Source organism: Pogonomyrmex barbatus, unplaced genomic scaffold (genome assembly GCF_055798465.1).
Source record: "Pogonomyrmex barbatus isolate J1 unplaced genomic scaffold, ASM5579846v1 scaffold11, whole genome shotgun sequence".
NCBI classification, from domain to species: Eukaryota; Metazoa; Arthropoda; class Insecta; order Hymenoptera; family Formicidae; genus Pogonomyrmex; species Pogonomyrmex barbatus.
The window spans coordinates 6081177-6103271 of NW_028297107.1; the positions used below are offsets into that span (position 1 = coordinate 6081177).

At 37.6% G+C, this 22095-nt stretch overlaps 3 protein-coding genes across 9 annotated transcripts in view; 1 reads left to right on the top strand and 2 right to left on the bottom strand.

Moving 5' to 3' along the window:
- LOC105432029 (uncharacterized) overlaps nucleotides 1-13688 on the bottom strand; it is a 28269-nt gene extending 14581 nt beyond the window's left edge. For 5 of the 6 annotated variants that reach the window (XM_089071215.1, XM_089071214.1, XM_089071212.1 and 2 more), the window contains exon 1: nucleotides 12801-13042. In XM_089071215.1, coding sequence (XP_088927341.1) covers nucleotides 12801-12875 — 75 coding nt within the window. In that variant the 5' untranslated portion in view covers nucleotides 12876-13042. Of the gene's footprint in view, nucleotides 1-12800 lie in introns of all 6 variants that reach the window. The other variant, XM_089071209.1, reaches the window with a different exon arrangement.
- A 1379-nt stretch (nucleotides 13689-15067) lies between these two features.
- Srp14 (signal recognition particle 14) lies at nucleotides 15068-16343 on the bottom strand. The gene is made up of 4 exons (XM_011646611.2): nucleotides 16183-16343; nucleotides 16039-16111; nucleotides 15681-15793; nucleotides 15068-15600 (listed from the first exon to the last, which is right to left on the bottom strand). The coding sequence occupies exons 1-4, from the start codon at nucleotides 16204-16206 to the stop codon at nucleotides 15484-15486; spliced, it is 327 nt and encodes a 108-aa protein (XP_011644913.1). The 5' UTR covers nucleotides 16207-16343; the 3' UTR covers nucleotides 15068-15483.
- Nucleotides 16344-17424: 1081 nt separating this feature from the next.
- Nucleotides 17425-20799, top strand: LOC105432027 (cdc42 homolog). 2 transcript variants are annotated; one of them, XM_011646609.3, is made up of 5 exons: nucleotides 17425-17662; nucleotides 18177-18374; nucleotides 18469-18578; nucleotides 18650-18847; nucleotides 19088-20799. In XM_011646609.3, exons 2-5 carry the CDS (start codon nucleotides 18197-18199, stop codon nucleotides 19175-19177), a joined length of 576 nt encoding a protein of 191 aa, XP_011644911.1. In that variant the 5' UTR covers nucleotides 17425-17662; nucleotides 18177-18196; the 3' UTR covers nucleotides 19178-20799. The 2 variants fall into 2 exon arrangements, with proteins under 2 accessions (XP_011644911.1, XP_011644912.1); XM_011646610.3 differs by having other exon boundaries at nucleotides 17654-17795.
- Nucleotides 20800-22095: the final 1296 nt, after the last annotated feature.

Consider the following 22095-nt stretch of genomic DNA (forward strand, 5'->3'; position numbering starts at 1 on the left):
ACGAGAAAACTGCCGCATGAAAAGCAGTTCTTCATAAGCCCTGATGCAGAATAACCATAATTTCAGGAGACAAGATGTAATCCGCATTTAACTTTCCAGAAATATAATTGTGATATATAAATCATTATACGGACATTTAAAGATAACTATATAGGTGTCTGAATAACTATAGATGTCTTTAAGTTATAATTGAATCATTTCTTCATATTACTTTAGAAAAGAGAGAGAGAGACAGAGAAAAAATTTGAATTTCAAATATTAGATTTTAAAACAAATTAATCTTATCGCTTTTTTTAATCTAATATTAATAAATGACGTTATGTTACTATAAGTATCACTTCAGATCAATCTATAAATAATTAAATCAAGTCCTCTATTATAATCCTTCTATTATAATATATATTTTTTTATTATTCAATCATTCTATTATCTTAAGACGATATCGACTCTGTAAGAAGCGATTTATCTCTAAAAAAAAAATCATTTTTTATCCATATTACATAGTTGACTTTTTTCTGAGATTATGGTTGCCTGGCGATAAATAATGCAATGGACATCGCAGGATGATGCACTCTTACAGGAATATCGGGGCGACACAAGCTGCCTGATCGACACTCACTATTCTAGAAATATGATATTTCAGGAAAAACGCTCAATCTATATTGGCTATAATGAAAGATAAAAACATCCCCACAAGAGAAAGGAAAGGCACGAGTTAGGATGAGACAGATATTAGGGAGCGAATGGTTAAAAAAAATACAAACGATTGCACAATCCGCGAGACTTCGGGCGTCTGCAGGCAGCGTTCGATTCGCGAAGCATCGACGTCAATTCGGCCATAGGATGGATACAAATCTTTACAGTGTGCTGTCTCATGCGATTTATTACTGTGGTTGTTTACAATTTTTGCGCCAAGCGCGAAGTTTCGGAGAGCTCGTTCAAAATTCATGATTTACAAAGTCGGATGTACGTAACAATTTTTACGAGATTAAAAACCGTCTGCTCTCGTTGCCGATCATCACGCGAATTATTATATTGAATTCGATGAAAAACGCAATAACTCTGTCTATTGCTCTCGCTTTTAGCTCGTGACTAGCTTCTAATTTACCTCTAAATGCAAATGCTCTATCTCCGGCTTGGGCTACGGCAACAACGGTGATTATATAATAGGATGATAACATCAAGAAAATCAGGAGCATTTTCCTGCCGATGCGCTGACGCACATTCAAAGCGCGAAATTTCTCCTCATTCTTTTTTTTTTTTTTTATCAAAGACATTTTTAAGAAAATCAAGCGTATACAAAACTGTCACGAGGAGAAAAACAACAAGGAATTCTAGGTCGGCATGCGACAAAAAGACGAATATAATGCTTTCATCCATATCGACGATCTAAATTAATTTCTGTTTGAGATTTTGCGATTTTCAAATTAATGTATAGTAGTTTCGTCTTCAATTAACAATAAACAAATTTATGTTATAAAGGCGATCTCGTTGCGGAGAAAAAGTACATTTATTCGATATACTTTGCACGTTCTCGTCGTTACTGCCACTAGATTTAGCTTAGCGATCTCGGTTGAAAGGAAATCTCTGGTCGACGATTCGTAAGATTCTAACTTTGTAATTTTCGTCGAAAGGAAATCTCCGTCATCGATGTATATCTGCTTTAAAATGTTCTCCAAATAGCGCGACTCAATTTCCGCGTGTTTCTCGCATCAGTCGGTTTTACCGTACCGTGGCGCGCGCGCGCGTGTGGCATTTATGTTCGCGTGTTCCTTAACGTGGGTACCACGAATAGCAGGCATCTGTGATGTCTCCGACGACGTCGGAAATGATGTATCATTCACGTCGCGCGCGTGGAAATACCGCAGATACCCGATACCGCAGCCGTTTTGGTACCGCCGAAAAATCGTCCGTTGAGAAAACGTAGGGGAGAGTTCGTAACGTCGTCGAGATCGATGAAAGCGGAAGCGCGATCGACGAGAAGGGGATGTGCCGGGGATTTAGACGCGGTAGGAGTAATGGCGGTAGCTGGTGCCGCCGGGCAAACGACCGGAAGCGGTGGACTCGTAGGAGGAGCGATAGCTCCCGGGGCCACCACCGGACGATGTCCTGGTCGACCTCTCGGTCGAGTACGAGCCGTACGGACCGCTCTCCCTCTTGATGACGCTCTCCTGGGTCTGGGTGGTCCTTTGAGGACGGCTGCCGTACGAGTCCGAGCTGGTTGAGCTGGTGTTGGTGTACGAATAGCTGTACTGCTCTTGGGCGGACCTCACCCCGGCCTCCGGATAGTCGCGGACCACGTAGTGGCGAGGCGTCTACGGATTCGGGGATTAGATCAAGGTCAACGACGTGAGGAGGAGAACAGGCTCGCCTGGAGAACGGAGCGGCGTCCATCGACAAGTCGTAACGTCCGGCGACTTGATTTTTTTTTTGCATCTTTTTTTGGCACGTGAAAATCGAAAAGATATTTATCCTCTGCGTATTTTATTTTATTTATCTTAATTATTGAATTTATGTAAAACAAATAAAATTATAGATGAGTATAAAGAAACTATACAGAAATATTAATACTAGAATTAACCTAAGAATTACATGTTTATTATAATTTCGTAAAATTTTAATGATTCTACGAAATAAATTTTTTTTTTCAAGTCTTCACAGAATGTAAGTATAAAAAGTTATGTGCCAGACATTATTCTCGTCTCAGGACGATTCTCGTGGTTCTCCATGCGCGGTCTGCAAATGGATTGTCGGATCAGGAAAAAATAGGGTTGCGTCAAGAAATCTACAGATTCTATTTACATGAGAGGTTTTATGATTTAGCTTTAGGTCAGAGAACAGGTTGAGTATTAAAGTATTATAATTTTTTAAATATATGAGCGAAGATCTTTTCTGAAAATGTATCGTTTTACGAATTTCCTCTCTTTTTCTTCTCTCACGACAAGATTATTCTAGTCTATCTTCTTAAAATATCATCTGGCCCTGTTCTCCGGCCGAGAGAGATGCGCGACGAGAGACGTGAAAGGTGGAAGGTGGGCGAACAGGTGCATCGCTGCGTCGTCTGGCTCGACGGTGTCCATAACTACTTGCGTTACTCGCGAATAATTAACCCGTGCCGTCGCGCGGGAAGTAACCCGTACTCGCGCTGCCAGTTCGTCTATTCTGAGAGGAAGAGATTCGCGAAGTCATTTCTCATCTCCGTGGAAGATGGCCGGTAATGTCGCCCAGATGGCCGGCTGGGCTCGTGGCCAAATATGGAGAAAGTTGGCGAGATCCAGACGACGCTGGAACCCGACGACGTTGATTAACCCTTTGCTTTATTATTTCGCACCAGCGGGATGCGATCCATCGTCCATAATTCGAAACTCTCGGCGTAATTCTAGTTACATTGAGAGTGAGAAGAGTTTTTATTTTAATTTTAATCGAAATTTTTAATTTTAATTTCCCAATCGGCAAGCACAAAAATATCTTTGCTTCTCTGAGATAACTGATAGACTAATTTTGTTTTAATTAATTTCACCACTCGCCATAATTTTCACGACAGTGAAACGTATTAATCACGACGAGTCACAAACTCCTCCCCGGCAAAGGGTTAAAAGATTCGCGAAAGGAGGAAATTGAAGATGAGGGAACACGGAACGGTGGAGGGGAGGGGGGGGTTTTTTTCTTGACATTCACACACACACAGAGACAAGAGTGTGATGGATCATGTTCGTGATAATAACATGTCGATCTATCTGTAGACACACAACGTGCGGGCCAATTATAAACGCGGAGCGGTATGTAACATATGCATTAATAATGTCTCCTTGCCGAAATATTCAGGACACTCCGAGCGTTGGGCAACGATACGCGGCCCTTGCCAAGAAACGCGTTGGTAACATTATTACGTACGTGTACGTGTGTGCATGATGAGAATGTTGCACGCATCTGTCCCGCCACGTGTGCACTCGGTGTCCCGTAACCGAAACTTCTTCGACCTTCTTCGAGCGCGAAACTTCGTGAGCGGATTGCGCTCACGCTTCATTAAACTTAATTACGTCAAATCGGAGTATCGCTCGATTAGCCGGGCACGTCCTCGCAATTGCAATTCGGCACGGAGGGAGATTTACCGATTACGAAAGCTCCGTTAATTCAGCGACGAACGGGATCGGGAAGTTAAATCGAATTTAATTGCAAATTCAACTGCGTGAATCGTTTTTCTTTTTTCTTTCTTCCATTAAAGTTTAAGAAGACTCGCGAGATTCTTTTTTTTTCTACTTTGTATAATAAAATGTGAACGAATAGCGAGGTGAGGTTTCTTTATGCGTTTTACCTCCCGTAACAATTTTGCGAATAAGATCGCCGCTTCAGTCGCGCAGTCTGCGACGCGACTGTGAAAATTAATGCCAAACAGCTTAGTGTGGTCAATTAAACAAGGCAATTAAAAGTTACTGCTGCGAGGGTGAAAAGTCAGGGCGCTGTACAAACATATATCAAGATATTAGAAGTCAACATGATTTTTCGCGATCACGGAATCTCAATAAATCCTTAAACATCGACGTTTAAGCATTGAATCTACGTTTACCATATCAAGGCTCGATTGAGGGTAATGGAAGACGAAGGGGGGATGTTTAATCGAGACCGACGGTACAACCACGCGTGATTATGCTAGATACGAAGGGATTAATCAAATGAGTTTCATTAATCTGGATATTTCGTTTGTACAGTCTTGCGACAAAACAGACTTGATAAACTCTCTAAAGTGACATCATAGCTTTATTCGTCTCGTCGTATTACATGCGTGAATGCAGGATTTGCGTGCACTGTGCATCGTCTCGCGCTAACAAGGTAAAATCCATTCGAGTAATTCGTTTGACGAGTCGAACAATTGTGAATAATTACGAAAAAAAAAAAAAAAAAAAAAATGAGACCAGTGGGAACACGTTCGCGACACGGAAATACGAAAGATGCGGAATGCGCCCGCAGGCGGTTTTATAATTGTCATTAGCGTGATCGCTTAATGATACTACATTATGAAAGAGAGTTCCCGAAAAATGGGAGCGTCGTTTCGAGATTTATGAGAAAAGAACGTCGAAAGGTACGTTGTGAAACGTTGCTTTTTTCGGCGCGTGAACTCGCGTCAGAAAAATTGGAATTACAAAATGACTAATAAATGCCTAGTAGAGAGTTTTTAATGTTCTCATATCGTTGTTTTATTCCCTTTACAAATGATAGGAAAGAATCACTGTTAATCGTCTCAAAAGTATAACGATCATGTTTAAATCTGAAAAGGCAGACTACGTCTAGAAACTCTAATCATCGTCATTCGAATGTAATATTAATCCATGAAACTCTTACGAGCAAATTTAACATTCCGCAGGAAATATTTCTTTGTGTAAACTGCTCGACCGAAACTTGACTAGCTAAGTCTAACTCTAATTCGCTATAATTGGCACGTCAAAGCACAAAAGTAGAAACAGCTAGTTCCGTGTTACAAAGTTAACCATTAAAGGAAATCCTTAATCAGATCGAGACATCGAGCTGTAATATAATAATTCGTGTAATAATAAAAATGTCGGTAGTAATTTCATCTTTCCGAAGAGTGTCCGTAAAGTACACAACGTTTTCGTCATCCCTCCTTCTCGTTTCTCATCGTTAGAAGCGGTACCAGGACGGCGTTTGCAGAGCCATCAGGATCTTGGTGCGGCCGGTGGCAGGTGTGCTGGCGTGCCTGACCTTGGTGGACGGCCGTGCGAGCACGCCCTTCTCGAAGACGTGGCCGCGGGTGGCCAGCTCGGCGGCGGCGTCCAGGCCAACCTTCGAAACGGCACCGCGGTCCACCAGTTGACGGACGTGATCGTCCTTGGCGGCGTCCTTGCCGCGCACCACGCCCTCCTTGTCCGGCAGGGTGGCGTACTGATAGAACTCCTGGCGCGGGTCCTGCTTCTTACGGCCCCACACGGTAAACGGCTCCGCCACTAGCGACGGTCGCGGCACAAGCGGCACCTTTTCCCACGGGAAATAGTCCTGCTTCTTAGCTTCCGTGTTCTGCAAATTCGAGCCCGGCAAATTCCGGTCCGTCAGGATCATCGCTAGTCCTCGAGCCATTTTAGTGTTTTCAATCAAGGGTAATTAGCCAGCACTCAGAATCTTCGAGCCTCTCGCAATCCGCAAGGTGATTTTCCATTCGGATCGCACGCGGAGTCTTGAAGCTTTATCCGAGCCGCAAGGTTTTTTTTTTCCCCAAAGTCAAGCAGTGTTCGCGTGTTGCTCGCCGACGTCTCTTCGAGCTTCCACACCACTCTCCTACTACTGCCACATCTGTTTCTCTTTATTAAAACCGCGACCGTCGTCATGGTACCGCTCGTGTCCTCCTCGATGTCCCACCCCGATGGATTTAGATTAGCTCGGTTCTGATTTAGTTCTCTTCGACACCGTAAATCCGAATCGTATTTTTCTTTATTGGATCGTCAGGCAAGACAGCTTTGCAACTTTGTGTGCGAAATTTATAACATAAAGATGGCAATATTGTGTAATTTAAAAAAAAAAATTTATTTTTTTTTGTTTCATTTTTCACATTATATTTCAATATATATGTACGTATATTATAATAGACAGGAATCAATTTTTCTCGTTCATAGAATTAGCAAACAGGTGTATTAAGTGACATATTGGCATATTGATTTATCAAATAATTCAATCTCCTGTTCCGTATTTTTTCTCTTATTACACGTTTCTATATGCGTTATCTAATTCTATCATTGCGAAATAAAAAAGCTCTATCTATGCTAGATTTTGAAATAATAAATATTTTTACAAGTTATATTATATCCCGTGTGAATGGCCAGGCCGAATATATTTTAACGAATAGTACAATCGATAATAATGTAAGTAATCTAGACTTTAAAAAAATAATTGAATGCTTAAGATAATCTGTGAATAGTCTTGGAAATATCTTTAATATGTCCTTTGGTTAAAAAAAATCGTAAAGATATCTTCTATCTAAAAAATCGTGCCAAAGATACACATGTGGCTTGAGTGATCCAAGAGCTTGACAGCCAAGCTCTTATGATCGCCCCCGCGAATTCTCAAGTGCTGATTGCTTCTAGAATGTCAGACACGCGCTTACGTACGGTTAACGAAAACAACAGAAGTACGTCATCGGCGTAATCTTGTGTTTTTTTTCTAAAAGTAACGCTTTTCTGTTTCATAATCACAAAATTATATATGTTATGATACGCAGGCATGCTTGTTTATTTAGTCCAATTTTATTCAAATTTTAATGCAATTATGAACATAATTTAATATGCACAGATAATTAATGGATTCAGAAATATATGTAAAGAAAGATATGTAAAAAAAGTACTGGAAACACAATTTATTGTTTATATTATATTGGAAATTTTATATCATATTATTATTACGTTATCTGTGAAGTTGTAAAACAAGTATAATGTACATTATTTCATTTGACAGCATTAAAAATCAGTCGTTGTTTTTATTCTATAAAAAATAACGTGAAAATGATTAGTTTAAATATAACATTTGAAAATAATTTAAAAACCAAAGAAATTATCCCGTTCAAAAAATTTTTTTATAACTTATCCCACTAAATTATCTACTAAAAAAAGATCAACATTGAAACTCTTGCCAACCCTTTTTATTTTCTTCTACCCTAAAGGGATAAAAATGGTAATTTTTTTAAAGTAGTAATAAATTATGGTGGTCGTCGGACAGCTAAGACTCGTCTCGCGTGTAAGAAAAGCCTAAATTCCCATAATATTTGTCATCATCCTGCTCTCCTGGCAAGTCGTAAAGATGTCGTCATAAAGTGACGCATCCATAGCCACAGCGCAAGCATCGTTTATTCATCGTGGATCCCGATATAGACTTGCAAGATGTTCATTTTAAAGACGGGCATAGCGATAGGCGGTATTAAACAACTCGAAGCAATTTTGATCTCTGACGTGTGATGTCTGACTGTGCGTATTTTCTTGCTTTGAAACTATATCACTTCGTTCAATTTTATGCATATTATTAGACTTAATATATCAAAAATACAGATTTAGATAAAGAAATAAAACAGTAAACAAGCTAAAAGAATTATACAATTTACAGTTTCATAGAAACGAAAATACTTGATGACTCAAATAAAGCTATCTCGCTGCTGGAATTTTGTTTTTTTAGGATTTTATTTTTAACCATTTACATAAATAATTATGTTTCATTTGATTTAATCATACATTTTTTTTTGTACATCCAAATATTTCAGAAGAATAGCAGATTAAAACTCAATTTTTCCAAGTTGTTGGCGTCTTAAATAATTACCTATATATCACAGATTTCGAAGACGGATTTTTTTCGATGCGTATTACAACTCTCGACAGGCGAATTCCATGGGAATCCAATATGTCGGTAAGGGGATGACGCCTTGCACAGCTATAGCCGCGTGCTGGCGTCGGCGGGCGCGTATATGAATTCTCGCGTCGACGAAATCCGACGGTGGGCGTCGGCGTCGCGCCGTCGGTGCGTCTAAATTAGGGCAGAGTAACGCAACACCGAGTTCTCCCCTCGAGTTGCGAGAACACGGAGCGGCGGGAACATCTTAATAATCGTCACGGACGATAATCTGGAAGGCGTCCTTCGCGCGCGCAATTGAATAGCTCCTAATTTCGCGTCAGTATCGAGAGAATTCCGGATCAGAGTGCCCAGCACGAAAGAATTTTTATGTTTTCGAATTGTCGTAATCGCGATATCGTACGTTTCTACATCTCACGATATAATTATTACGTTACGATTCGCAACTATAGGTATACATGATCGCGCATAAATAATACACTCGAATCGCAATTAATAAGATAATTGCAACATTGTTGCAGCTGCAATTACAGTGTTACTGCTGTGATCTACTTTCAAACCAAGGAAATCGACAAATTAGCGTTATATCATTCGGCGAGATAGCATTATTGTGCGAATTATTCTATTACTTATCTAAAGTGCCACGACATTTATTTGGAAAAATGGATGAACCGCGTCCGATATTATGCCTTTAATTTCGCTCCAGCGCTGCGGACGATGGCGCCGAGACCATTCATCCATTCTGCGAAGTGCGATGGTTGATTCTAATCTTTATAAATAGACGCGTATTAAGCACGAGCAACTCGTGCCAGTATTTAACGCGGATCGCCGTATCGCTTGATACCATATCGAATTTTCGGAGCGCGTGATCCGAACGAGAAGACCTGAAGATTCACGCGAGTTGAAAATGCGCGACGAGCAAAAAGCGCAGGATAAAAACCTCAGGCAGGAGCCGTCTAACATCGGAAAATCCAAATCCATTATAAATAGAGCTGCCCGGAGGGCAGGGAATTACAGAACGGAAGCTATTCATAGCGTTGCAGCCATTTTCCGGGACTTGGTGGTGTTAAACTTAGACGTCGCGCGACCCAGCGCGAATCTCAGATCCGCCGACAGAAAAATGTATTTGGCTGACGATCCGAGTCGAGTTCCGAGCAGATTTCGTTCGGAATACGTTCAGAAATTTTATGACAGCTGATGTTCGAAAAAAAAAGCTTGCGACGCAGTTTGAAAACGCAACAAGTTCATTTTCAGCCGTCAGAATATCTGAGATGTCATAGTAATATCGATCGAGGGCGATGACAGATTTGCATTTTTTGAATCGCGAGATTTACATTTCTCGATATTTCTAACGGGCGAAGATAATTAAAAAGAAAAATGCGCAGATAAATGATGATTGAGACGCGTAATTGTTAGAATATTTATGAAAAATCTTTGTTTTTAATCTTTTGACAGTCTCGATTTGAAAAGCTTCTTGCTCTAGCCATTTTCTTTTTATAACAAAATCTGCTTTAAAAATTTTTAAATAATTTATCGTTTCTTCAATCCGATATTAAAAAAAAGCTATGACTTTTTAAATAGTAGCTTAGCGATCGTAATTGTCGTTCTAACATTATTAACGGCTAAATAATTTCACCCGTGATAGATCGAACATAATTTTGGAAAGTACGATTTCCTTCGCAAGAACATCCTCTTGTCAACATTGTGCCATTTATCTCGCCGCTTTCGGCCGCTTCTTTATCGTCGGATTAATGATCAATGGCGATCCCTAAAGTTAACCCAGATTTCCAATCCCTCGACGATTCTAACTATGCCCAGACGAAATCTCTCGTTAAATAGTAACGGAGTCGAACCTCTAAAGAGTAAAATTAATGGTATTCACGATACAAACAAAACTTTTCTTCAAGATTTGAACGTGAAGATAAATTTTATGGTAACATTTTAATAAAAAAATAATAAAAAATTAAATTGAACTTTCCATACTCTTTATCCTTGGCATAGCTTTTTTCTCGATGCATAGATAGAATCAACTGCGATTTATAAAAAAATGATCTTGTGTACATAATATTTTTAAAGAATCTGTGAAAAGACCATTTAAAAAGTTTTTTTTACTATATTTCCAGCAATATTTTTGCTCCGATTTCATCGCGCCTAATTATTTAATTTAATTTAATAATCATCAAAGTATTGTCTATCAACACTACTCAATCAACATCAAATATCTACTTTGATTGTTAGAAATACGTATCGGACAATAGTGCTCTCACAACGGCTCGATTAGCACAAACGGTGTGCGGCGAGTTCTGTCGCACACACATAACAATTACCCGATTGTTGCGGGATCATGGACATGGACAACGTAACTATGAAACAAGAACTAAATGCTATCCCTTGAACTCGTCAAGAGTAGCCAAACACGGACAAAAGACACAAAGAGATAAATCACAAATACGACAAAGGGTCCTTGTGAGTCCATTTACCGACGGACTTGAATTCGCGCTAAGTTATAACCCGCCCAACTAATATCTTTTTGAAAGAACAATGGAAAAAAAAAAAAAAGAAAAAAAAGAAAAAAAAAAACAGAGATCAATTTTCTTCATGAAGCCATATCATGTGCGTACGGGGACACGATTAATGCTATGTAATTTCATGAGAATTTCATTTGTACCCTCCGGAGTTTAGCCGAAAGCTCTCGCCCCCCACCCCTCCCCCCCCTCCCCCGGTACCCCTTCGAGCTGAAAGATCAGCCGATTCGCCGATTCTCCGGGACACCGAGTACACGTTTTCGAGCACAGGAGCGGTAGTATAGTAGTAGTGATAGTAGTAACAGTAGTAGTAATAGTAGTAGTAATTTGGTAGTACAGTGCTAGTATAGTAGTAATAGTGAACACAGTGGTCGGAGTGAAGTGTGGAAGTCGAGATATCTGTCTCGGCGGTGAGTCGCGGCGTCGAGCTCGACGACGACGACAGCAGCGACGAGGGCGTGAGGCCCTCTCGGAGAGGACGGAGAACAAGTCGGAGAACAAGCAATGTCGAGATGTTTACGCGGTAGTCGCGCCGCTCGCTCTCTGTCGTCGATCGACCTCGTCGACGAACCGGGGGGGGGCGGGGGGGGGGCGGGGAATAAGGGGACCAAGTGCCAAGTTCTCGCTCGTCGCTTCGCGCGACGCACCGCGACGTCTCACGGGACGGATGTCCGACAGCGGCAAAATCGCGAATGCGGGTCAATCCCTGCGGTTACTCTTTTCGGTCCGTGCGGCTTACTTATTTCCTCGGCAATATTGCGCCTCGAATCGAATCAACCCTCGACTCGCGATTTTTATTTCCTCTCATTGATCCCCGCGCGTCCCCTTCAGACGTCTGTAATAAATTTGTTTTTCTTCATCGGAAGATTACGTCTTAAAATTAGCTCTTTAAAATCAAACGACTGGTAAATGACATTCAATAATGAAACATTTAATAAAGTTTCATTGTGAAAATAAGGAGGATAAATATCGCGAGTAAAGAGTTAACAAAGTTTTAAATAAATAAATGAATAAATATTTGTTTGAAAAATACCAATCGCTGCTTGCATGGATATATTCTGATATTTTTTACAAATATCAAAAATATAAAAAAAAATGTGAGTCAGACATTTACTTTAATTCTTTTCTACTGCGTTGTTATTTTTAATACATATGCCGAGAAATTGAGATATCAATTTAACAATAAAAAAATGAGAAATATTTTTTTAAACATTCTTAATAACGATTGCTTCGAAGACACAAAAAATTCGGCATCTCTTCAAAGAAAACCTTATTCGAAAATTACTTAAATATTTTTAATTTAAACCGCATGTAAATCGTCGCCGTCATATCGCGTGTCATAAATAAAACGCTGACCCCCATCCAGCGATCGCGCGGAATAATTACCCCGTCAATCGGCGACCGTCGATTAATTATTTAATCTGTTTTTGGTCCGAATCGATTATTTCTCCCCCGGACCAATTTTTCTCGTGACGTTAAAATAGCATACTCCGCTCCGACGTGTTAAAACGCGATCCTCGCTTCATCATTGAAAATCACACACATTTACATTCACAAATCTACGTTTCGGGAAATGGATCAACAAAGCATTTCGAACATTTAAACATCATTACGTCAAAAAACATAGTAAGTAAATCCTCGCGCGAGTGCACGCGGGGAAGAAATGCCGGCCGATGGATGCCGGTGAGACGTCGGGGCGATCCAGCGAGATCGTGCTGATACTGGCGATTACAAGGGATGGTACACTGTCGCAAACGGGGCTCTCTCTCTCTCTCTCTCTCTCTCTCTCTCTCTCTCTCTTTCTCGACGTTAGTTTGCCACGTGTAGCAAAAACATTATTAAGACATACTTCCAGCCCGTTTTCTCTCTCTCTCTCTCTCTCTCTCTCTCTCTCTCTTGGCGCAAAACAACCCCAGAGTTCTCAAGAATACTGACCGTGACGCTGTAGGAAGAAACGAGCGGCCGCGAGTAGGGTCGCCGGGTCGTGTAGAAGTCACTCTCGTAAACCATGGTCGCTGCAGCTGTTGGCGCCCTTCCGGTTCTGCTTTCCGACTTGCGGTATCGCTAATTCGTCGATCGAAAAATCTGGCTCGCTAACGAGTCGTTTCTTTTTTTTTTTTTTTCTTCGTACGCGCGTGCGAGAGGGAGGATACGCGACGACGATGCGATCGCGATCGAGGTTCGTACGGTTCTGCTTGCCCGACTGCCGACACCGCTTCTTCTTCTTCTTCTTCTTCTTCTTCTTCTTCTTCTTTGCGTCCGGGCTTTCCTCTCCTCTCCTCGGTATCCCTCTTCGCCGCGACCGCCTCCATCTCGTCCACGACACGCGAGAACGAAACGAGAATTGCGTCATTTCACGACGCTCCCCGCGCCGCTCCTCGCGTCGATGCATCCACGAAAAAAATAGAATCGTGTTAAGGTTGCAGATGGCCACCCTCGTCAATGTATTTATCATGATCGGCGTCATGAACACCAGCAGGTACGAGATTACAAATTTCAAAAAGGGGGCTTTACGAAGATGAAAAGGAATGAAATATACATAGACATGAAAGATAAAAATGCAAGATAAAAGTTAAAAATGAAACAAAAAAATTATTGAGAATATAATCAAGAAGAGAGATTTATGAAATCCAAGTTTCCGGAAAAATAAGAAATAAAGCAAAGATACAATTTTGACAAAAATATTAATTGGAAATATAGTGTTTTTCGAATTGTCTTTGTTTTCTGAATTGAATCATCAGTTTTCTTCTTCGATCGATGTGTGTGTGTGTGTGTGTGTGTGTGTGTGTGTGTGTGTGTGTTCACTTTTCATATTCTGTTTATAATCCGAAACCTTGTTCTGAAGCCTGATTCGCAGCCAGAAAAATGTATATTTTTAAGAACGATATTTTTAAAAGATACAGCTCGCATTCTGGAACTGGACAATCATGTCAAGGTAAACGAAACAAAAATCTTTTTCGAATATACACTACATAATCACTACTTATTTCTGTTAATTATGCCAATTTATCCATGCACCCAATTATTCTTAATATATTCTTATATAATTGGTATAAAATTTCGTTGCTACAAGTGACAAACAGCTCTTCATTATTTATCACGAGAATTACAATGATTTTATAATTGATAATAAAAAAATTTTTTGAACGTAAATTTAATAGTTTGTTCTTCAAATCGCAACGCTTTAGTCATCAAGAAGAAATAAATTCTTCGACTGTCTCTTAAACAGTTGAAAGTTTCCTATCATCTAATCCACGTCATTCTTTGACGACGAAACGAACGTAATAGAGAATTCGTGAAGAGTGACGATTCGTTCGCGTTTGTTTATTCACGACCGTAATGTATACAACAATAAATTCACGTTATATCAGATATTACACTGGCAGCCCCCCAAGATTTTGCACAATGTCCACGTTCGGATTCAGTGCCAAAGAATATTCGGACAATACGTAATGCAGATTGTCGGATTTGAGGAAAAATGTGACTCGCGCATTGTGAAAAATAAAAATCGAGTTGATTGTGAACAAAACAATATCACGCGATTCCGTAAACCCTCTTGTTATCCTCATTCGATAATTATTCTTAAATCAAATGACAAAGAAAGAAAATAAATCAATTTTTATGGAGACTTTGCAATTTTGATTGCAGATATATGATTGCAGAAATCGTGATGAAATATTCGGGCCGAAAATAACGCAAGCCAAATTCCGAGACGCAATAAACGTAAGATATGGGCGTGAACGGCTGCAATTTTAACAAATCTTCAAAATGTAATTCATAGCGTTAAAATAAACCGTAGATTTATATACGCAGCGCTTAAATAATCGGATTTTGAGGACCGTCGTACATATAAAAGATTTATTCAGATGACCGGACATAAACGATAAATCAATCCTATTTTTGCAACATCCTGAGAGTCCAGCATTATAAATCTTGAAACGGGGACAAAAACTGGTCGCTTCACCTAAGACAACACACATTTCTACGACAAATGATTAAAGAAATAATATACCTCGAACTCACATCGCTGAAATTCTACTATTTACAAATAGAGAGAATCGACATTAGAAGATAAAAATATTTTCAAAATTTCAATAGATTGTCAAAAGTAATAACGCATTTTATGCCTAAAGCTTAAATTTCACAAAAAGAAATATTGTCATATATTAAGATCATAAAAAGAATACAAGAAATATAATGAATTATGAGTTAATTATATTAGATTTATGTATTCAAATAACAGAAAAATACAAGACAACATAAAGCTCTATTTAAATTTTGTCTCAATGATCGCCAAATATGTCATCCTGATTATATTCCTTGAACTTGGATTATTTCCTTAATCAAATGATTATTTCTTATTGCTTCATTATTATTATATAAATGTTCGCAATCATATATTACCATTGCATTCGCGCATTAGCGGTCACATGTGTGTACTTTCGTAATAGTATTATTAATCTTTTGTACATCAGTCTATACAAAATGCTGTACAAATCGCGCTATTCTCGCTGACTTATACAGCAGATAAGTGTCGATAAATATATGGCGAACACAGTATGAAAGTTTTAATAACAAAGAAATAAAAAAAACTGCCATGCAGTTAGCCCTCACTGGGTCAGTGAACCTTCGGCTTTGCTGATTTTGCTTTCTTTAATTTCTTTAGCCCACTTATATTTGTCTTCAAGAGATTCCAATATGCTTGTTGGAATTTGTTTACATCCTTGGAATGAATCTGAAAAATGAAGAAGTATGTTATATCATAGAGGTATGTTAACAATTACTGATTATCATCCGCTGATGAAAGATACATACAACAGTTGAGATTTTCTTATTACGAAGCGATGCTCGAACTAGACAAAGATACTCCGTAGGAGTTGGTAAGGGAGGTCTGCCTTTCCTAGGCACTGGTTTGTTGTGTCCATTAACTGAAACAGAGTTCTTTAACATATAAATAAAAGATAGAAAGGCAAATAAATTATACAAATTTACAAAATAATATAAGTTTATACAATTAGATCTTCTGTCCTCTTTTCAAAGTTGTATAATTCAATAAAGTCAAAGACTACTGATGCAAATAATTTAATTAAACCTTTTTTTTTTAAGAATGATCTGTTCTACTTTCAAACTTTAGAATAAATAAACTTCAAAATAAAACATGAAAGATATTTACATCTTTTGATGGTGAGTGACACCGCGCCTGAAAGACGCGATTTGTCAAAGAGTTTGGTTAGCTCCGCTAAGAACTGCAATGATATTTCATCAATTAATCATAAATACGTAAAAAAGCAATATTAGTGATGACATGTCAAGTTACCGCGTCATTCTCCAATAGGACCATTCTGACGATGGTAGCATATGTCAAATGCCAGAATGTTAAATGTGATCAGCTACTGGAAGGTTAAATGAGGTTAGGAGTTGCAGCCGCAATTTCTGCTTATGTGACAGATAGATAGGCTATGTGAGATTACCAGGCAAACCAGCTCCCATGTTATTTGCAAGACCATTAAAACGGTACATTCAGCGCACTTTGATAGAGTCGGGGGAGAATTAAACCAATATGGCGGTCTCGCGGTAGAATTTAAATGATTTTTTTTAATAATAGTAATTCCTTAATTTCAATTATATTTTTTTATTTTTTTTTATTCAATTATATTTAATTATATGTATTCATATAATTATATGCAAACATATAATGAGAAAAAAATTTAATATTAAAAAACTTTATTTTTGGTTTTAAATATTTAGAATAGCAAAATAGAAAAGCAGACGCCAATCAGAACTTGCGTTGATAGTCGCAGAATGTACTCTTTATTTCCGCGTGAATTCTGGTTTCTGTTGATTTCTGATTAGTTAGTTTCTGCTTTTCTGTTTTCTGCTTTTCTGTCAAGGTGTGAATCCTCCCTTAGAAACATGCAACGATACAAGATAAAAAATGTTTCATCACTTCTTTCATTTTTTTTCATTTTTTCACTTATTTTTTTGTAAGAGGTGTCACGTATATTATAGATTTTTACGATCTATGTGGGATACTCTTATGCATGTCCTACATGATATACTGTTTTTCTAAACCATTTTCATTCTATGGCCATACCGCGGGATGTTCTCCAGTACATATTACGGATTAGATTAGATAGTGAGCGGTAATAACATTCTAAGTATATTCCACAGTATATCATAGTACGTATTTCGAATGTTCGGAGAATATCTCGAATATACTTGTATGATATCCCAGGAACATCATTTACAGAATAGACGAGTGCTATTAGGAGAGTGCAGTCCTAGTGCAGAGGAAAAGAACCTCTAATATAAGAAGAATAATCAATTGTGATTGGTCAATTTTTATGGCTTAAGGGCCGCGCACACACTTCTGCCTAACGCATAATGCATAACGCAAAGAAAATGAACCAATCATAGTCCTCCATTTTTATCCCCAAAAGTGGAAATGAAAGATTCTGATTGGTTAATTTTCTTATGCGTTATGCATTATGCCTTAGCAAAAGTGTATGCTGCGGCCCTAAAGCTTACTACTATTTATCGTAGACGCTGCATAAGAACTTGACTTTACGTAGCTACATAAAAAAATCGCGGTCGTCGACGAGGAAAAAAATAATATACATGGCATGATAGGTGCCCGTAAAGTTGGAGCATAACTGTACAACAATTCGTAAGCCAGTGGTTGTCAAGCGCGACTCCGAAGACTGCATTCGCCCACGACAAGCCTGTAGTCGTTTTCGCCCTGCGGGATTATGAGCTGCGGCAGCAAGTAACCTTTAATGACAGCCCCGCATATCCAGGTAACGTCAAGTTCCGTATATTTAAGAATTTGCGAACGTGAGATTCGCGTTCCAAGTCGATAGTAACTCTCGTCCACGTGAAAGATTCTCGATGTTTCACGACAAGAAAATCTCAACAATTCTTGCATCGCAGGTACACGCCTATATTTAGGTTAGGTTAAGGGTGAAATATAATCATGAAGGATTCCTGTGCCGGGATAATTGCTACGCAGTGTTATTATATACAATGATTTTTGTTGGTATTCTATCGAAAGAATATTTTATTATACATTTATTATATTTATTATGACGTCTAAATCATATATGTAATTTTATTATCAATAAAATTATTGTACAGTAGAAACCATTTAATTGAATGACATGGAATATATTGGACATTTGATATAAATTCGAATTTAATCTCAATTGATTAGACTATGTGTTTTGCATTTGTATAAAGAATAAATTTTTTTAAACACTACTGATTATCATGTGATACGAATAATTTTTTAATTGTATTTTTATTATATTTTAGATCACATAAAGAATATCAAAATGCAGACGATAAAGTGTGTTGTAGTAGGCGACGGTGCGGTTGGTAAAACATGTCTCTTGATTTCATATACTACAAATAAGTTTCCTTCTGAATATGTGCCTACTGTTTTTGACAATTATGCAGTAACTGTGATGATAGGAGGTGATCCTTATACATTAGGATTATTTGATACAGCAGGTAATATATCTTTCTTTTTTGCATCATTTTATAATATGGATAATTTATTATATATAACGTTTTATAACTTAATTTTACTCTTTTTTTTTCTTAGGTCAGGAGGATTATGATAGATTGCGTCCCTTAAGTTATCCTCAGACTGATGTATTTCTCGTCTGTTTCTCAGTTGTGTCACCATCGTCATTTGAAAATGTAAAAGAAAAGGTAATATTATTTGTTGTTATATTGTTCAATATGTTTACATGAGCACTAATTAAAATTTTATTATTTTGCAGTGGGTACCAGAAATAACACATCATTGTCAGAGAACTCCATTTTTACTTGTTGGAACACAGATTGATTTGAGAGATGATGTCGCAACAATAGAAAAACTTGCAAAAAACAAACAGAAGCCAATATCTGGAGAACAGGGTGAAAAACTCGCCAAGGAACTCAAGGCTGTAAAATATGTAGAATGCAGTGCTCTGACGCAGGTGAGAAAGAATTGATAATTTTTATTTTAATTAGAGATTTTGTAAAACATAATAAAAAATATTTCTTTTAATTTTTTAAAAATATTTAACACTTAAGACAAGATAAAACAATAAAATGTTACTTTAAATTTAAATATATAATGCAGTTTTAGAAATCCGTGTTTTTAAATAAAATAAAATTCTAGTATTTTTATGTTTTAAACAATATAATGTAAAGTTACGTTTTCTCTAACATTTTAGAAAGGTTTGAAGAACGTATTTGACGAAGCTATTTTAGCTGCATTAGAACCTCCTGAACCAGTGAAGAAAAGGAAGTGTACGCTTCTGTAAGATGATGAAATATCTAAGGGACGCATGCCTGATTTCAGAACAACGCTACGTAGTACCAGGCAACAGTCTCGTGTGTAGTATACTCTATACTAAATAGAACTCAATTTGTCTCTACAAGTTTGTAACGTATTCAGAAAGGATAAGCAAATCCGATACTAGTTGACTGCAAACACATTCCACGAGGCATTGAAGTGTGCGATAATGATTCTAAGTTTGTAATATCGGATAAAATTTTTCTATCAAATAATAACGACTGTCTTTTCAAGAAGTTATTGCTTTCATTTTTCTAATATAACTTTTGAGAGAAAGGCAATTGGAATGCGCCCAGGGATTTTTAAATTTCAAAACCGTTCTCAAACTCATTGATTTTTAACTGACGTTTACACTTAACAGGGACAAAGTTGGAGAAACAAAAATTGGTGCTATTGTTCAACAATATATTTTTAAATCGAAACCAAGATATTTAATGAAAGATAGTCTATACTTGACAGAGTATTCATTTTGATAATCAAATGTCCAAATATCTCTCGCTAAAATGAACATTTCTTTCGACACATTAAAATGAAATTTTCATTCTCGGCGACATCAGTATTAGGTGCTCTATGATAAATATATAATATGATAAATATCATAACGGTATCACTTAGATATATCAATTGCATGTAACACAAAAGGACTATTACTAATTCTAACAAGCCATCTACTATTAAAATACTATTGATATTGGAGGTTTTTACAATATCGCTTATCTAGATGTTAATAATTCTAAAACAGATACACACATCACAGTGAATAACTAGTCTCATTACTTGTCCTGTTCAAAGTGTATTATCGCGCAAAAGTTCCCCAATATCAATAATAAATCTTTGGATCACGTCTTTTGAGGAGAGTACATACGGCAGCTATCTTTAATGAAGGAAAACTTTCAAGAAAGTCGACCAATTTTTTTGTATGTTTTTGAGTACTTTTTCCTACATAGCGAAGTATTTTCAGCAACTTTTTACCACCTAATAAATCAGAATTAAAGAGCTTCTAAATCAGTATTAGAGAGCGCTCTTTCCACTTTGCAACTGCATTGAACGCGTTTAATACGTGATGGAAAGGATGCTTATAAGATCGCGCAGAGAAAGAAGACAAAGAAGAATGACTGTCTGCAATAAAGAAAATAGAATGACTAGATGAAAATAAAATAACGGCACACTGTGCCTAATTTTGGATAACACCGTAAACAAATTCACAATTTTTACTTGTGATTGTATATACGCGAAAATTCTTTTGATTATCAAAATCAGTATCACAAAGCTGCATGCAATGAATTTATTGAACGATTCAACCCCGTCGGCATGCGACCGGCTGATTTTTTATAATTGTCCGAACTGGCCGAATTGTCGCATATCGTTAATACTATTAACACATATGAATATTTGTTAAGACGTATTCGATATGTGGACGTCGAATAGAGATGTTGCGAGAGAAAGCATTTTATCAAAAAGGTTTAATCAACTTTTACACTATGAATACAGTTAAAAGCAGTAAACAGCATTTATTAGTATTGTATGTGTCATAATATGTAGACACAATCATGTAACGAAATATTCGTATAAATATATTTATACCATGTATATGACGCTCATTTCCTTTATCCAAGTTATTGTTATAAGCGTCACATGGCGTATTTTTATTTTACGAAAATATTGGTGCTATCCCCGCAGACATGTTTTAGGACAAATCGATAGTCAAAAATGATTATATATGATTATATAAAATGATTATATAAAACTTATATAAAACTTCGAAATTAATATATTAATAACATTTTGCTATATTTCATGATAAAAATGGAATTAAATAACCGATCGTGCCAGGTAAAAGGTGAAATAGAGAAAATTATGAATATGACGGAAATATACATTTTCTATGAATATGATTATATACCATATATGTATATATGTATTTTTGATGTTCTTTTACAGCGATTTATAGAAATGTATTTCATTATGAAAATTTGATTGATTAGATATTTGACAAACGATATTAGATATTCATTATGAATCCCGATATTTAATTTTCTTAAATTTAGGAAAGATTCTTTAATCACTATCAGAAATACTCGAATTAGAATAAAAAGTTAGATGACTTGGTTGCACATGCGTTGATGGACATTTACGATCAAAATCAATATTAATTGCGCGTTAAAATACACAACCATAAAAAATTATAATGTATTCCATCATTATATTTAAATTTCGTCTCCTATATTCTGTTCTGTTGCGATTTTCTTATTTTTCGTTCCTATTTCCATATCGTTCCTATATTCTAATAGTTTTTATTAGCTACGCAAATCGCGTGAAGTTGGCGATGATTGAACTTGACGAGATGCGACAGATTTCAGAATGAATTCTCGCGACGTCAGGAATGGCGGACGCGGTCACCGTATTTCTCATTATATATTTATTTCGTTCTAAGTTAAGTATTTATTTATGTGTCGCACGCGGATTCTGGAACACAACTTGACGGCAATTTGCTACAGAGACTTTTCTTCCTACTATCGCATATCTGTTGCGTCTCACGTGAACAATTTGTTGTTCCATCGCAAAAAAGTTTCGCGCGCAATAAACGCCGGAAGTGCTGTATAAAGAGACGAGCGATTATTCTGTCGCATTGTGTAATCGTCGTGATCGGTAGTGTCCCTTCGATGGACCTGCATCTGTGCGAACGAGTTTCCGGAGCGACGGAGCGGCTTTCCGGGGCGGATGGGAACGCGACGACCGAGAGAGAGAGAGAAAGAGAGAGGAGCACCATCGGCTGGTGAGCAAATTGAATTTAAACTCACCTGGCAATCGAGGCCGATTTATGCGAAACTGAAATACTCGAGCAATATCGCGAGCGTCAATACAACAAATATCGGTTCGGAAGAA